Source organism: Macaca thibetana, chromosome 1 (genome assembly GCF_024542745.1).
Source record: "Macaca thibetana thibetana isolate TM-01 chromosome 1, ASM2454274v1, whole genome shotgun sequence".
NCBI lineage: Eukaryota > Metazoa > Chordata > Mammalia > Primates > Cercopithecidae > Macaca > Macaca thibetana.
Window position 1 is genome coordinate 61,842,964 of NC_065578.1, and position 18,193 is coordinate 61,861,156.

The window sequence follows — 18,193 nt, forward strand, 5'->3', positions numbered from 1 at the left end:
GAGGAAAACAGGAGCATCCAAAGAATCATAATTAACAGTTTAATGCCCAATCCATCTAGACTTTATGCACAAATGCACTTGTCAAACAAATTTTTTTAAACAAAGAGTGTCACAGTATACATAACACTTTGTAGTCTGCTTTTTTAACTTAACATTTTATGGACAAATTTTCACATTACATATATCATTCTTACCATCATTTTTAATGCTTGCATAGTAATTCCCATTGTATGAATATGGCAAAATTGTATACTTAATTGAGATGTCTAATTCATTTCTAAGAACAATGACTTACATACAGTAAACATCTACTAAATATTTGTTGAATGAAATAATATATAACATGAGGTTAACTAAAACTCTAGAGTAGAGGTTCTCAACGAAGGACACTTTTGCCCCTAAGGGAACATTTGGCAATACCTACGTACATTTTTGGTTATCGAAACTACAGGAGTATTACTGTCACTTAGCAGTTAGAAGTTGGAGATGGAACTGAACATCCTACACTGTACAGGAAAGTCCCTGACAACAAACCACCATCTAGACAAAAATGTCAATAGTGCTGACATTATAATAACCCTGCTCCACATTGCATATTTTTGTATTAAAAGAGAATTGAGGACCTTGTAGAAAATACACAACATATTTACATTAGGGTGAGAGTTTAATAAAGGGCCATTTACAAAGATTTGGACAGGATCTTGAGAAAACAACTACAGAGAGTGCCATTCCCTGGGGCTATCAAAAGCAAGAGTCATTACCAACCACAGACCTAAAAGAGAACATGGAAGTAATAACCAAAAATTAGAAAGGATAACTATACCAAAGATCCGTCACAGAAACTGGCCTTGGAAAGAAAGAGGCAACAGATCTAAGTGACTCAGCAGGGAAGGAGACCTCACTCTCTTCTGCCCTCTAACTTCCTGCTGATACATCCCTTAGTAAAACCCAAATACAAGTCAAATGAAAAGAGATCTCGGTGATCCTGTCCACATGTGTCAACCTCTACAAAACCTACTCTGCATCCATTTGACACTATCAGTCCATTTATTTTGGCCAATCCAGTAAATAAGTGGTATCCCACTGGATTTTTCATGGGAATCTTTTCGTCCAGTAAATAAGTGGTGTCCCACTGGATTTTTCATGGGAATCTTTTCGTCCAGTAAATAAGTGGTATCCCACTGGATTTTTCATGGCAATCTTTTCGTATATTCACTGACCACTCGGATAACTTCTGTTGGCCCATTTTTCTATTTATTGACTCTTTCCTCATCAATTTGTAATTCTTTATGCATTCTAGAAATGAGCACACTGCCAAGTATAGGTGTTGGAAATACCTTCTCCTTTTCTATGATTTATCTTCTCTTGCATCTTTTGATGAAAAGTTGTCCATTTTAATGAAGTAAAATGTGTCAATGTTTTCTTCTAGGGGTAGTGCTTTCTGTGTCATGTCAAAGAAATCTTTTTCTTTCTATAAGATCATAAAGATATCCCTACATTATCTTCTAGAAACTTTACCATTTTGTCCTTCACTTTTATGTCTACTATCAATCTGTAAAAAAAAATTTTGTGTATCATGTGAGGCAGTGGTCAAGTTTCCTATTTTCATATGTATGAGAAACACATATAGAGAGAGACAAGACAGACAGACAGACACAAAGAAAGGAAAGCAGCAGGGAGAAACAGATATCCAACTCTCCTACCAATTTATTGAAAGGATTACCCTTTCCATACTATAAAAAATGTCCACTGTTACTACAAATCAAAAATGCATAAACATGTGGGTCTTTTTTTAAGCTCCTTATTTTTTTAGTTGAAGTAATAAATATTTAACGAAACAATTTTACATAATATTAACAGCATTCATTTGGCCAAACATTTACATGCTTGTAGAGCACTACTGTATATAAAGTGGGAATATATCAAGTACAGACTTTTCTAGCTCTTTTGTCTATTCCAATGCTCTAGTTGTCTAATCATGTACCAATACTACACTGTCTTAATTACATAGTTTCATACTAGTCTTGACATCTGGTTGGGTTTTTTTTAATAAAGTTCTTCAAACTGTCCTGCCTCTTTTGGCCCTTTGTATTTTCATATAAATTGTAGATTCAGCTAAAAATAAACAAAAGCAGATCAAAGAGAAATGTTAATTTACTTATTCAGAAAATTAGAGGCCAAGGCAGGAGGATCGATTGAGGCCAGGAGTTCAAGACCAGCCTGGGAAACACAGCAAGATTCAATTTCTATTTCTTTAAAAAAATTTTTAAAAGAAAGAAAATTAGTACCCCAATGTGCAATTTAGTGCCATAAAATTACTGTGTAATAATTTTATAATTTTTTTTTCTTTTTTTTTTTTTGAGACAGAGTCTGGCTCTGTCACCCAGGCTGGAGTGCAGTGGTGCGATCTCGGCTCACTGCAACCTCTGCCTCCAGGGTTCAAGAGATTCTCCTGCCTCAGCCTCCTGAGTAGCTGGGATTACAGCCGCATGCCACCACACCCGGCTAATTTTTGTATTTTTAGTAGAGATGGGGTTTTCATCACCATGATGGCCAGGCTCATCTCAAACTCCTCATCTCAGATGATCCACCCGTCTCAGCCTTCCAAGGTGCTGGGATTACAGGTGTGAGCCACCTCGCCTGGCCAATAACTTTATAATATTCTTAAACAGCATTTAAAGATCCATATTATTACTATGATGGACAAAGGGCGGAACCCGAGAAAATAAACCGAAGAAACCCATACAAATCCAGTGAGCTCCACTTTAAGTAGATAAGAATTTATAAATGCGACAAGAATTTATAAATTAGATACATTATTTGATTTTTTTTAAGTTTCAAAAGGTTCTTCCATTACAGAGAGTACCAAAAATGTATATGCAGAGTTTTTTTTCTTTTTTATATTCCTCACGGATTCAGTACACAATTTGAGTAACTTCAAAAAAATGAATGCTACATTATTTCTATACTATCAAACATAGGCATGTTTCAAGAAATGCTACTTGCTGAGCAATACTCAATGGCTATTATGCTGCAAAAAAGGTATTTTTTTATTCACTATAAATGTACCACTCTACATACTCACTTATTTAAAATGCTGAGAATACTTACAACAATGAAAAAAAATTTTTTTTAATCACCAAAGGCCTACTGTAAGACATTACTAATAAGATGTGACTTACTTGTTAGGTCTTTTAAAAATTAAGTGTGTGGGCTAGGCGCGGTGGCTCAAGCCTGTAATCCCAGCACTTTGGAAGGCCGAGGTGGGTGGATCATGAGGTCGAGATCGAGACCATCCTGGCCAACATGGCCAACATGGTGAAACACCGTCTCTACTAAAAATACAAAAAATTAGCTAGGTGTGGTGGCATGTGCCTGTAGTCCCAGCTACTAGAGAGGTGGAGGCAGAAGAATCACTTGAACCTGGGAGGTGGAGGTTGCAGTGAGCCAAGATTGTGCCACTGCACTCCAGCCTGGGCAACAGAGCAAGACTGTCTCAAAAAAGAAGAAAGAAAAAATTACGTGTGTGTATGTGTGTGTATTTATTCCCTTTAAAAATAATTTATTTGATTCTGATCACAAAATACAGGGAAGGAGCAAGGGCAACACTTATAACCCCTTGGTCGCACATGTTCCTAGTCTATGTGTCTATAAATACCCTCTGTACAACAGCAAACTCATGCTGTCCTCCAAGTGTTGTTTCACATTCTAACAGCTACAAAGTATAGCATATGACCAGGTGGGAAGTAAAAACAGATGCCCTATTCACAAGGTAGAGTCTCCCTCCAAACAGTGTTCCAGCTCTCTTTTGCTACTACTACTGAAACCAAAGTAGCTGGTTGTTCCTACTATTGATCTTCTAAAATTCTTTCATGAACAAGTAGGTCATAGACAAATTATGTCTGCACAATTCTTAGAGTGGCTTAAAGTAACCTTATAAAAAGGCAGTGACTAAGGTCTGCTCCTTATCCCCAGCTTCCTACGTCCCAGGCTGCCTATGGCACCTGGACTGCCCCTCCTGGGTCCCCCACATCCCAGGGCAGCAATCAAAGAAGGGCAGGCCAGGCCAAGGATGAGGAATAAACAGTCTTTATTGGGCTCAGACCAGGAGTCCATGGGTCTTGAGGACCTCTATGTATTTGTCAATTTTGTTCTCCATGTTTTTTCAGCCTGTTTCTGTAGCCTTGTAAGCTGTCTTTTCCTCCAGTAGAGGATCTTAGCCTTCTCCTTCCTCTTCTCCTCCAGGGTGGCTGTCACTGCCTGGTACTTCCAGCCAACATCATGAGCCAGGAGCCCCAGGTAGGCAACCTTTCTCACAGGCTTCAGGCACACAACATTGAGAGCAGCCACCATTCACTTTTTGTCATAGTGGAGTGGGATCCCATCAAACATCTTGAGGTGGTCCAAAGCAGCCTGGCCTCACTTGGTCTTGTGGGGCAGCATGCTTCACATGGTCCACCAAAAGAGGCAGTTGGGGACTTGGAAATGGTATGGGCCTCAGAAGGAATTGGTGTTCATCTACCTGCAGAGGAAGGCCAGGTACTTTAACGTATTTCTGTAGAAACTGCCAGAAATGTGGATGCCCTCACAACACATGATCACCACCTTCCAGTCCAGCAGTACCTGCTTGGCCACAATGGCCGCTGGGCAATCCGGAGATAGCCTCAGCCTCAAGCACCAGGACCTTCCCCCCCCAACTTTGGCAGCTGCCTGGGAAAGGCTAAACTGGGTGTGTTTTCACATTTACTTACAAACAATTACAGTACAGTTTTGAACATTTTATCAATATGTGTTGACCCTCCATTTTGACTTAAAGTCAATTTTGTAAGATGTTAATATTGTTCCCTCAGCTTTCATTTGGTTAATATTTGCCATTATATCTTAATATAATTTTTTTATAAATTTTAATTAATTTTAATAAATATTTTTACTTTCAACCTTTCTGGGTGCTTATGTTTTATGTGGATTGCCTGTTTTTTAATAAAAGACATGTAACTGGGTTTTTTTTTAATGCAGTCTCTTAAGTGGATAGTTTGGTCCACTTACACTTATTCTTAAGACTTATATTTGGATTCATTTCTAGCAGTTTATTTTTATTGTTTACTTTTTCTTTTTCTTTTCTTTTTTTTTTTTTTTTTTTTTGAGATGGAGTCTTGCTCTGTCATCCAGGCTGGAGTGCAATAGCATGATCTCCACTCGCTGCAGCCTCCACCTCCTGGGTTCAAGCAATTCTCCTGCCTCAATCTCCCAAGTAGTTGGGATTACAGACTCATGCCACCATACCTGGCTAATTTTTTGTATTTTTAGTGGAGAGCGGTTTCATCACATCAGTCTCCCAAAGTGCTGGGATTACAGGCATGAGCCACTGTGTCCGGCCTATGCTCCTTTTTCTAAGTGTTTTTCCATTCCTGCCTTCTTTCTTTTGAATTGACTTATAGCTCCACTTTCAAACCAGTTTTTCTCCTTTGCCTATAATTTACATTTCTATTTTTGTAACGGTTACTCATGAACTTTTAAAGTTCATAGTTAAGTTTTAAAATATTAATCGATATCTTTATTATTCTCCCAAACAATAAGATCTTAGAATGTTTTAACCCTAATCAACCCCCAATTTATACATTGTTATTGATTTTTAGTTCTATCTTAATTATTTTAACCTCATAAACTAGACTATTACAGCAAAAACAGGTTTATCTTTGTTTTCCATTTCTTTCTTTGTTCATCATTCTTTCTTTCACCTAAAATCTTTCTTCCTGAAGTACTTCCTTTAGAAGTTACATTTTTGGTGATAAAATGTTGTTAGAAAACACTAACAATTTTTATCAGTATAAAAAGTTATTTACCTCATCATTTGCAGATTTCAAAAAATGAACACAAATTCTTTGCATATCCTCCCATTAAGAAAAGTCTATTTCTCCATACCTTGCATTCAGGCTGGCCTTGTGATTTGTTTTGATCAATAAATGATATGCTGTAAGAGTTTTAATCCAAGGCCACAAAGAGGTCTTACAGCTTCCACTCTCCTTTTTCTGAAAACCCTTCTACCACTACATGAACAAGCCCAGGTCAGCCCACTGAACAATGGGAAAAGCATAGCTACTTTCCCAGTTGACATTAAGCCAACTGCCAAATACATAAACGAGAGACTCCTAGACCAACCTGCCTGCCAACTACCAGACATGCACAACTCCTTTAGAGATCATCCAATCCCAACCAAATTGGCCCAAACTACAAGAACTACCCAGATAACCCAGAGAATCATGAGAAATACTGAACATCTGTTGTTTTAAAACATTACATCTTAAGGTAGTTTACAGTGCAGCAAAAACTAACTGCTTCAAGAATGTGTTTGTTGAAAGGTAATTTTACTGGGTATGAAGTTTGTGGTCAACAGTTATTTTCTCTTAACAACATTGAAGATAACACTCAATGTCTTCTGGCTTCCATTGCTGCTGTGATAAATCAGCTGTTAGCCTAATTATAATTTTTTTTTTTTTTTTTTTTTTTGATATGGAGTCTCGCTCTGTCGCCCAGGCTGGAGTGCAGTGGCGCGATCTCAGCTCACTGCAAGCTCCGCCTCCTGGGTTCACACCATTCTCCTGCCTCAGCCTCCTGGGCAGCTGGGACTACAGGCGCCCGCCACCACGTCCAGCTAAATTTTTGTATTTTTAGTAGAGACAGGATTTTACTGTGTTAGCCAGGATGGCCTCGATCTCCTGACCTCGTGATCCGCCTGCCTCCACCTCCCAAAGTGCTGGGATTACAGGCATGAGCCACTGCGCCTGACGGCTAATTGTAATATCTTTGCATAGGATCTCTTTTTCTCTCTGGCCGCTTTTAATATAGTTTCTTGGTTTTGTATTCTCCATTTTTACTATGTTTAGTCTGGATATGAATTTCTTTTTATTTATTATTCCTAGATCCTACTAGACATCCAGAATTGAGAGTTACTACTATGTTTCATAAATTTTGAACAATTCTCAGCCATTATCTCTTTAATAACTGTTTTCTTCTTCCCTAAGTTATTTCCATTCTAGAATTCAAATTAGACTTTTTGTTGATATCACTTTATTTTCCATCTATTTACATCTTTGTGTACATTTTGTATAAGTTTGTTGTTTTATGATCAAGTTCACTTATTCACTCTTCAGTTTTATCTAATCTATGTTGAGCCCACCTAAATGGATTTATAATTTCAATTATAAAATCTTGAAAAAGATCACATGAATCTTTTCAAAATCTTCCTGGTCAATTCTGACAGTTTCTTGTTCCATTATAATATTTTAAAATAATTATTTACTTAAATATATTAAAAGTACTTATATTCTAAATCTGACTGGTAGTCCTTTTCAGGTCTGCAGTTTGTTTTGCCATGTTTGTTGATTTATGACTGGAGCTGAAACTTTATCTGTAGAAATATTTTGAGGCCTAAATTTTTAAAGTGAATTCCTCTAAAAACAATTAATTAATGTATGCTTCTGCCAGGTACCTAGGGCCACTGCAAACCTAGAATCACTTTAAACTTTTGCCTTGGAATTTTTTGAGCCACACGTATAGTAGGTAAGCTTATGACTAGGAATTCTCAGAGTTTTCTCTTTTTATTTTTTCCTGTTTCCTGTCTGACTTTTCCCTGCCAAAGCTGAAGTTGCAGCAAACAAATATCACTACCATTTCTAGTATTACTCTCGTGAAATCTGGTGTTAGGCATTTATGCAGGAGTGTTTCTATCCTGCTTGCATGCCAAGCTCTTTTCCTTGTAGCCCATTAAAACGAGTAAGAGCAATAGCCCTAATGTAAAATTAGCTACAGAACACTTACTCCTGGGAAATTATGATTTCTTAGCATTTCTTGGCTAAATTCATATCAACTTGACCATGCCTAGAAGATATTCCCCTGAATGTATAAATCACTATGTTACTGACTAATAGTCTTCTTAATAGTAGAAATAATTTTCTCATCCAGGATAAAGAAAGGCTGTTCTTAGGGAACAAAATGTAAGAGAAACAATTTTCAAAAATATATCAGTTTCTATAATGAGCTAAATTAAAGCTATCATTTCTGACTCTTTCTGAACTTTTGTGACCTCAAGTTCTTCCTCACTTTAAACCTGGACTTTTCTTATCATAGACAAATCAGATGTATATAATTATTACTTTAGAATTCTTAATGAGAGCCAAACAAACAAAAGCTAAAGAAAACAGAGTTGTACAAAAAAAAAAAAATTCTATATTTTATTTCTCTAAGAGAGAAATAACAAACTTGTAACTTTTATTAATCAAGAAAATCATAAGTAAAGCTACAATGAGACAACACTTCACACCTACTAGAATGGTTATGATTTAAAAAAAAAAAACACAGGTAATAACAAATGTTGGTGAAACATGGAGAAATTAGAATCATCCTAACTTGCTAGTGGTAAAATGGTGCAGCTGCTTTGGAAAACAGTCTGGATAACTCCTCCAAAAGTTAAACATGGAGTTACTATACTAACCATAATTCCTATCCTAGGTATATACTCAAGAGAAATGAGAACACATGTCCCATAAAAACCTATATACAAATTATGAACTTAATTTGTAACAGCCAAAAAGTGGAAGCAATCATTACTGATTAATAGATAAACAGAATGTGGCATATTCATCAATGGAATATCACTCAGGAATAAAAAGAAATTATAGTACTGACACATGTTACAGCATGAACCTTAAAAACACTATGAAAAACTAAGTTTAAAAAAAAGGGACTACATATTGCATGATTCCATTTACAGGAAATAGTCAGAATAAGCAAATGTGTAGAGACAGAAAGTAGGATAGTGGTTGCCTAAGGATGGAGGAGTTGGGGAAAACAGGGAGTGACTACTAACGAATACGAAATTTCTTTTCAGGATGATGAAAGTACTCTAAAATTTATTGTAATAATAGTTGCACAGATCTGAGAATATATTAAAATCCACTGATTGTATTCTTGGTGAACTGGGTAAACTCACTGGTGAACTGTACACTGAATATACACTGAGTGAACCACATAATATGTGAATTATACTTCAATAAAGCTATGTTTCTTTTCAAAGTAGAAACAACCCAAATGCTCACTGACTGATAAATGGATAAACAAAACATGGTGTATCCACACAGTGCAATATTGTTCAGTCATATAAAAAAATGAACTACTCGGACGGGCACAGTGGCTCACACCTGTAATCCCAGCACTTTGGGAGGCTGAGGCAGGCAGAACACGAGGTCAGGAGACCGAGACCGTCCTGGCCAACATGGTGAAACCTCATCTCTACTAAAAATACAAAAAATTAGCCAGGTGTGGTGGCAGGTGCCTGTAATCCCAGCTACTCGGGAGGCTGAGACAGGAGAATCGCTTGAACCCGGGAAGAAGAGGTTGCACTACTACACTCCAGCCTGGGCAACAGAGTGAGACTCTGTCTCAAGAAAAAAAAAGAACTACTCATATATGCTAAAACATAGATGACATTGAAAACATTATGCTGTATGAAGAAACCAGACACAAATGGCCACATATAATTCCACTTACATGAAATATTCAGAATGGGTGAGCTCATAGAGACAGAAAGAAAATTAGTGATGGTCAGGGGCTGAGGAAAAAAGAGAACGGGGAGTGACTACTAACAGGTATTGTTATGGTCTGAACAGTATCATCCCCCAAAATTCGTATGTTAAAGCCCTAACCCCCAATGTGACTGTAATTGGAAATAAGCCCTTTAAGGGCTTATTAAGGTTAAATGAGGTCCTAAGAGTGGAGCACTAATCCCATGGAACTGGTATCCTTATAAGAAGAGGAAGAGATACCAGCGACCTCTCTCTTTCTGGGCACACACAGAAGAAAGGTCATGTGAGAATGCAGCAAGCAGCAGCCATCTGCAAGCCAGGGAGAGATGCCTCATGAGAAACCAACCCACTGGTACCCTGATCTTTGATTTCTAGCCTCTACAACTGTGAGAAATAAACTTCTATTGTTTCAGCTACCCAGTCTATGGTTCTGCTATAGCAGCCTGGGCAGACTAATACAGGCATGGAGTTTCTTCCTGGGATAATGAGTATGTTCTCAAGTTAGACAGTAATGATAGCTGTACAACTCTGTGAATATATACCACTAACCTGTATACTTCAACAGGGTTAATTTTATGATATATAAATTAGATCACAATAAAGCTGTTAAAAAACAAAACAAGACTATACGTAAGAACTGATGTTAGGTGTCCTGCTATTCAAAAGATTCAATGCACTTAATCTATCTAACATGTTTCTGAATAAATCTAAATATACAAAGCCTTAACTTTCAAGGAAAGAAATTGCCAGAATTATATATAGACATGGTCTGTCCCTATGAGTTGCTTGTTTCAGAAAGCTCTATGAATCGAAACTTTTTTCTTAAGTTGGAACGAATAATTAAACTTATAATATTAACATGACAGCATGAAATAAGAGAAAGCACTTCGTAAAGCAGAATGTAAATATATCACCTCAATGATGTTAGCAGAAACCAGATCTAAGTTTTTTCAAGAAGGAAAAACTACATATATCAAAATCTTCAAAAAACAAAGCCTACTGGAAAATCAAATTGATTTTATATTTGTTACACAGCAGGCTTAGCTTCATATATATCTTAGGCTTAGAACAGTAGGGATTAGCTTCATACATAGGTTTGAATGCTGAATAGCATTTAAAATGATATACAGAATTTAAAAGTTGACTTTACGTTTGCTACACAGTAGGCTTAGCTTCATAAATAGGTTAGGCTTAGCACAGTAGGCTCAGCTTCATATATACGTTTGAATGCTGAATAGCATTTAAAATGACATGTAGAACAATACTTCTCAAAAGGACACAAATACAACTATAAAATCTACTCAGATTTTGTTACGCCAGTACTAAAATTTTATCCTGGAAAATAAAAGCTGTAAGTAAAATAAATAAATACTCACTTAAGTGATAAGCATTTTACAAGAAGTCTCTGACCAAAATGTTCTTTGGGTACATCAGGAACACTAAGCCGTTCTATTGGTTCTTCCTACAAATTGAAAAGCAACACCAAAATGAATATGCTTATCATATTCCAACTCTTTTTTTTAAGAACTTACTTTACTAATCTAATACTTTTAGTCTTCACAATAGAAAATAGAAAAGAAAGACCTATTTATCCACAGACAGAAGTCATTTGATTATAAGTTACTCATTAAGAATAGGAAATTCACTAGTATAAAATGTATTCATTTATAAAAATTACAGCTATGTTTCAGTTGCTTTATCCCCTACATTATTATAATAAATACTCTACATTAATCATAATCCCAAAAGATCGATTTTAATAATCATTTGCTTCTTTATATGCAAACATCTATACCTCATCTGGTGATGGATGCAAAGCAAAAAGTTCTTTGTGACGGTTTGATTTCCTTTGGTCATCATTCTGACGGTCTATTTCTTCATTTGGAGTTCGATCAAGTAAATTGGGAAGCAAAGCATCAGGAAGTGAATTTTTCAAGTCAAAGATACTACAGGCCCAGCTACCCCTTGGGGTATCATCTATTGACATTGAACGTCTTTTAAGGTCATCCTGTCATGCAAAACATTAAATATAATTATATTAATTAATAAATAAATTGACAATTATTTTAAAATAACTTCTTAAAGTTATTTAAGAATAAAAGTATTACTTGATCATCCTGGTAGTTGTTGCCATCTGGAGCTTCATCAGATTCAAAAACTTGTTTTGGCAAACCTTTTTGCCTTTCTTTCTGTTTATCTAATGTGTTGGGATTAAATCCTGTTCCCAATTTATGGTATCTATTAAAGAAAAAAGTTACATAAAGATCAACTATCAAACTTCGGAATGTTCTCACTTTTTGGGCATCATTATGTAATAAGCCAAGTGTTTTCTGCATTATTTCTTTATGTAATACGAATCCATTCTATCAATTGAGGTTAAAGAAAATTTCCATTCAATGCTCCTTTAACCCAGCTAAGCAGTAGAGTATGAGTTTCCGAAAGCAAATCATATTTTCCTTCTTTCCATGCCAATCATGTGTATATAAATTAAGCTGTACTTTCAATTCAGAGAATTGGTCAGTAAAAAGAAAACTTGGGAAGCTAGTAACTTGGGTTAAAGAATAAAATGAGAAAATAAAAAATATACATTGAATTAAAAATAATATAAATTTTAAAAGGTTATATACATATAAAGCACTGAATCTTAAAATTTCAAGTAGCCAACAAATTTTTTGCTATCTCTCATTATCTATAAAAGATCTTAACCTAAAGCTACAGACTTATAACATGAAAAACAGCAAAATCTACACCATCATGGTGTACATATATATTACTTAACATTAAATATATACACAGGTAGCTAAAAACAACTCTTAAATTAATGCAAGCTTCTTTCTTAATCCAATAACAACCTAATACCCAAGAACATCAAATATGATCTGATCAAAGAGCAATTATTGTTCATGATTCAACACTTCACAGAGCAAACTGAAGGAATATTTTAGTTGAAGCAAAACAATAATGTTTACAAGAAGATGGTACAGTTCTTGCTATTACCCAATTCATGAGATAGTAAAGAATCACATTTGATATGAATTACTCACATCCAGTCTTGTTGCTAAAGCTATTAAAATAGCAATTACATGATATTAACATCACAGCATAATCGCAAAAGAGAAAGAACTAAAGACACTCAAAATAGTAATATGAAAGTTATTACTTAGAAGCAGATATCTTAATATTTAACGGAATGTTTCAAGTGTCTTAATTTGTAAAGATGCATACGTAAGCTGCTCTGATAAATCAGAATGCCACTGAATTCTATCCTAAAAAAATTGACAATATGAAATTCAAGAAAGCAAAGAATGATTCATGATCAATACTCTCTTCTATATCATCCAGTCCTCTAGTCAGTTGCTATGATAAGGCTCTAATAATTACCCATTCAACCCCACACACCATCACTATTTTTCTGACTTGTTTCTTGGCATTCTCACCCTCATTTACGGTTCCAGCCACACTGTCCTCTTTACTCTTTGTTCCTTGAACATTTCTAGCACGTGATCAATATGGAGCCTTTGCATGTATTGCTCTTCCCTCTGCCTAATAACATTCTTCCCCCAGATATTCACAAGGCTCACTTCCTTCAGGTCTCTGCTCAAAACCACCTTATCAGTAAGGCTTCCTCTGATTAATTATATAAAACAGAAGGTCGAGCATGGTGGCTCACACCTGTAATCCCAACACTCAGGGAGGCTGAGGTAAGAGGATGGCTTGAGGCCAGGAATTCAAGGTAACAATGAGGTACAACTGTCCCGCTGCACTCTAGCCAAGGCAACAGAGAGAGACCTTGTCCCAAGTAAATAACTAAATAGAAACCAAAATAAATAATAAAATAAAAATATTTGTTCCTCTTCTTGGCCCTCTCTATCTACTTCACCCTACCTTTTTCTCCACTTGACTCACCTAGATCTTATCTAGTCTATATTTACCTGTGTTGGTTTATTGTCTATCGACAATCTCATTTCCCACTAGAATATAAACTCCATGAGGGTAGAAAGTTGGTTTTGTTCACTGCTGTATCATCAGTCTTTAGTATAGTGCCTGGTACATGTAAGACTCTCAATAAACACTTACTGACTAAGCAAATAAATGAAGTACTTTTGTGTCCCTTTATCATTCTGTGCTGAATCGTGGAAGAATTTTGTGGCTTCATCTTATAGCTACTTCACTTTTCAGCCACATCCACACCACCATTATGTCCATCTGCTGAGTTTGTAATATTTTTTCACTAATCAAAATTTTAATTTCCAAAGATAACTAATTGATTTTTATGTGGTTAAAATATCCTTTCACATTTCTCATGTACATTATTCTCATGTATTTAAGAGTATTATTTACACTTACAGGTCTTAAGCTGTATTCTATTAACTATTTCCTAAATTATTAGTTCTTTTATTTGTAGTTGGATAATTCTCTTTCAAGTGTATTGGTTTGCATCAAATTCTTGGCAATTTCAAGTTCTATCTTAATTTTTTAATTTGTATCCCCCACATCTGTCTTAAACTACTGTACCTGCTTATTCCAGCCCATATCCAGTGGTTGTGGGGAAAGGGCAGATCACGCCACCAAGCAAAGTCTGACAGTACCTAGTCTTCTGGGTATGAGCATTCCTTCTTCCTCCAAGACATGCTCACCCTGGGTACTATCCTATTAGCCTAAGCCTCCACAACTACTGATCCAAAAAAAAGGCAGATATCTCTGTTGTCACTGAGCACACATTGTGGAAGAGGTTTCAAAGTGACCACATATCCAATATTTACCAAGTCTCCCTTTCCATTGCCTGCATTCACTGGTTCTGAGCTTAAAGCACTACTGAAGCTTTTGCATGTATCTTCTCCTTAGATTATTCTGTACTATGGTTTTCTCTTACATTCCAATCATACCTATCTTCTTTGTTTCAGAGATACCTCATAACTTCTAGTTCACCAAAAGTACTCCCTTTGGTCTTCCACTTACCAGCGCATATAATGTATAACATCTAGAATAATTGAAAAAAATAAGAGCTTTAGAATCTGATGCCCCTACGTTCTAATCCTGACTACCCTATTTTTTGGTTTGTGGGATCTCAGAGAAGTTACTTAACTACTCTGAGCCTGAGATACCTTATCTGTTAAAATCTTAAGAGATGAGTGCAAAGTGCCCAATAAAATGCACAGCACCCAGTAAACCCATAAATGTTAATTCTCTTATCCTCTTGCCTAAACCAAGGTTAATAATCATATGCTTAGAATTAAGTAGCAGATTTCCATGATTCTGAGGTCAATATATTTTACAACTAACCTTTTTATTAAGATTTCTGATTATAGGTTTCTAACATATACGCACAGAGGTAAAGACTTTTGAATTATCTGACAGAGGAACAGTATTCTTCAGTAATGTCTAAAAGCTGGCTATCGGAATACTTATCAAAATTGTAAGTTCATAAAAACAGCTCTTCTATATAAAGGGCAGCAGACTGTGCTTTTATTAGGTCACACTGAAACTAAAAAGCATGTCAGCATTATCCTCCAGAGTGATATTTAGCACAATGTAAAGTCTAGTGAAATAAGACAGCCATGAGGGCAAAAAAATAAGCAATGGATATATCACTTTTGCTAGTGCTGTTTTGCACAGATTATTTCATTTGAGAAAACTATAATGCCGTATCAGAATTCTCCACTACCTCAATCACATCTCCTTCAGAAAAATAAAATAAGGTTAAGAAGATTCAGCATGAAGACCCTTCTCCATTATGCAAATTAGCAAATGATTATTGTGTAAATCAGTTTTAATATACTTCTTAATCTGACTTGTTATTGCACAGTTTATCAGGAAAATAAATTTTGGCTAGAACAAAACATTATTTTTTACAAATATTTACCTGATTGGATATAGAGGTCAAAGACCTATAAATATTAGAAACAGCAGAGACCTTTCAAATAGCTTGGTCTATAAAACTGCCTGTTAATGTTAACTTAGCCATTTAAGTTTCACTAAACTGGATTCTTTTTGAGAAATACAAATTATTCACCAATATCTACCCAACATTTCCTAAAAGAATTAGACTACAAAATTATCATATATTATTAGCTCTTAATGATTTATAATAATACAGAAATACTATTTTTCCATGAATTATATTTTACAAAGAAAGTAAGTAAAAGTAATTGCAGAACTCCTAAGGAGTAAATATCTATAACAAAGGTTCTTCTTTTGTTTCTTCAGCTATTTCGTTTAAATAAATTTTCAGGTCTCTTAATCATTATGAATCTGCCTTAATCCGTTTAGAAATCTTACTCAGTATTCGTAAATGTTGTAATAAACATATAACTTACTTTCTGATGACAACTGCCCAGTCTTCTGTATAACTTCTTATACAGTCTCTAACATGTGGATCCATTTCACTATTTTAAAAAGGAAAATACATTTGTAATTCAGACAGGACAGCACTGATGTTCATTAATTTGGTTGCTATAATTGCTGTTCGCATAACAGGAAATGATGATGCTACAAGAAAATAGGCTCTAAATAAAATAATGGAAGGTAGCCTTTCTATAGTTACTCTAAAGCCAAAAACAGGTCAATGTCTCCTTACCTTTCTTCAGGTACAGCTGAAACAAGAGTTCTGCAGTCCCGAGGACTATAAACAACTTCAATATCATCTGGAGGAAATTCAATCAAATCCCGTAAAGGCCCAGAATCCACAGCCAAAGGATGAGTAATGAGGTAATCTTCCAAATCCACTGGATCTACTGCTTCAGTAAGGGGCACCTTTGTAAAAAGGTGGGATAAGAGATGGGTAGAAAATAAGAGATGAAGTAATTTTAAAACTTAAGGCAAATAACTTATTATTTTTAAAATAAAAGCTTTTAATCTAGTTCTTTCTAAAATTTTAACAGATATTCAACCAGACACACTAAAGAAAACACAAAGTGTTACCCTTCTTGCACTCCTCGATGTTTTGGGTCATACTCTCTTTAACGTCCTTGCTGACACTTTGCCCAGAACTCTCACATAAAAACACTAGTAAGAATTAACAGTTTTATTCTACTTTATAGTTTACAAAGTACTCACTGGAAGGATTATTTTTGCTTTTTTATATCTTTGGATATTAAAAAAAGTAAGTTGCTCCATTTCTAAACAGTGCTCTGACTTTATTTGTTTTTGTTTAGTATCCTAGTAAAAACATATAATCAGACTGGGGTAGGCTAAAAAATTTCCCTCCAAAAATTCTCCACATCCTAACACATGGGCCCTGTACATGTTACCTTACATGGAAAAAAATAAAAGTCTTTGCAGACGTAATTAAGGTTCTTAAAATGGGGTTATTATGCTGGATTTTCCAGGTGCTTTCTAAATGCAATCACATATATCCTCATGAGAAGACAGAGGGAGATTTAGGCTATACACAGAGAGAAAAAAAGTTGTATAAAGATGAAAAAGAAAGAGATTTGAATATTCTGGCCTTAAAGATAGAGATGATATGATCACAAGTCAAAGAATGCCAAAGCCATCAGAATTTGGAAGAGACAAGGAACTGATACTCCACTAGAACATCTGAAGAAAGCACAGCCCTGCTAAAACCTTATTTTAGTCCAGTGATAATGATTTCAGACTTTTGGCTTCTAGCACTGTGAGAGAATAAATTTCTTTCATTTTAAGCCACCCAGTTTGTAGCACTTTGTTACAGTAGCCATAGGAAAGAATACACAGGCCCTATAAAAACTACCCAGTAATAATAATAAAAGACTGGTAGCATTCTTCAGCCAAGTTTTTAACAAGATACTTTTTAATAAAATATCATACTTCTTATCTAGTTTGAAAAAGAAAAAAATATTCAGACAAATCTATAAAGGATATATAACACATATGCAGTTATAGACCAATGAAAATAAGAACATGTTATTTCTCAGGATATTCATCTGGAATAAAAACACTGAAACCTGCCTCTGCGCAGGTGTACATTATTAAACAGAAGGTGCTTTAATCTATGCTTCTTTGGACTGAACTTTTTTTTTTTTTGAGATGGGCTCTTCCTCTGTCATTCAGGCTGGAGTGCAATGGTGCAATTTCAACTCACTGCATGCAACCTTTGCTTCCTGGGCTCAAGGGATTCTCCCACCTCAGCCTCCCAAGTAGCTGGGATTATAGGCGTGAGCCACCATGCCTGGCTAATTTTTGTGTTTTTTTTGTTTTTGTAGAGACAGGGTCTCGCCATGTTGCCCAGGCTAATTTTGGAACTCCTGAGCTCAAGCAATCTGCCTCCCTCGGCCTCCCAAAGCACTGGGATTATAGCGTGAGCCACGGCGCCCAGCCTAGACTTAACATTTTAAAGATATTGAGTAAAATAATAAATAACACATCTTAAACACTCAAAAGATAGCAGTTATTTATCATTATCAGTATATGCTATCTCATTTAAACCTCCCCCAAACCCTGTAAGCTAGATATAATTACTATTTCAGTTCTACAAATAAGGGCATTTGTGCTCAAAAAAGTTAACAACCAACTGAAAATAAAATAGCCACAAAATGGTAGAGCAGAAATTTGAAACTGGGTTTTCGACCTCTAAAATTTTTTCTACGATTTTAAGCATTCTACCTCACCTATCCTATTAAGTACAAATTATA

General features: G+C 35.5%; 1 protein-coding gene and 1 pseudogene across 1 annotated transcript in view; both read right to left on the reverse strand.

Annotated features, from left to right (window-relative positions):
* DOCK7 (dedicator of cytokinesis 7) overlaps window positions 1–18,193 on the reverse strand; it is a 227,107-nt gene that overhangs the window by 178,451 nt on the left and 30,463 nt on the right. The window contains 5 exon segments of the mRNA XM_050752462.1: window positions 10,958–11,043; window positions 11,377–11,589; window positions 11,690–11,819; window positions 15,899–15,967; window positions 16,159–16,334. Coding sequence (XP_050608419.1) covers window positions 10,958–11,043; window positions 11,377–11,589; window positions 11,690–11,819; window positions 15,899–15,967; window positions 16,159–16,334 — 674 coding nt within the window.
* On the reverse strand, window positions 88–10,950 carry LOC126933753 (60S ribosomal protein L13a-like; annotated as a pseudogene).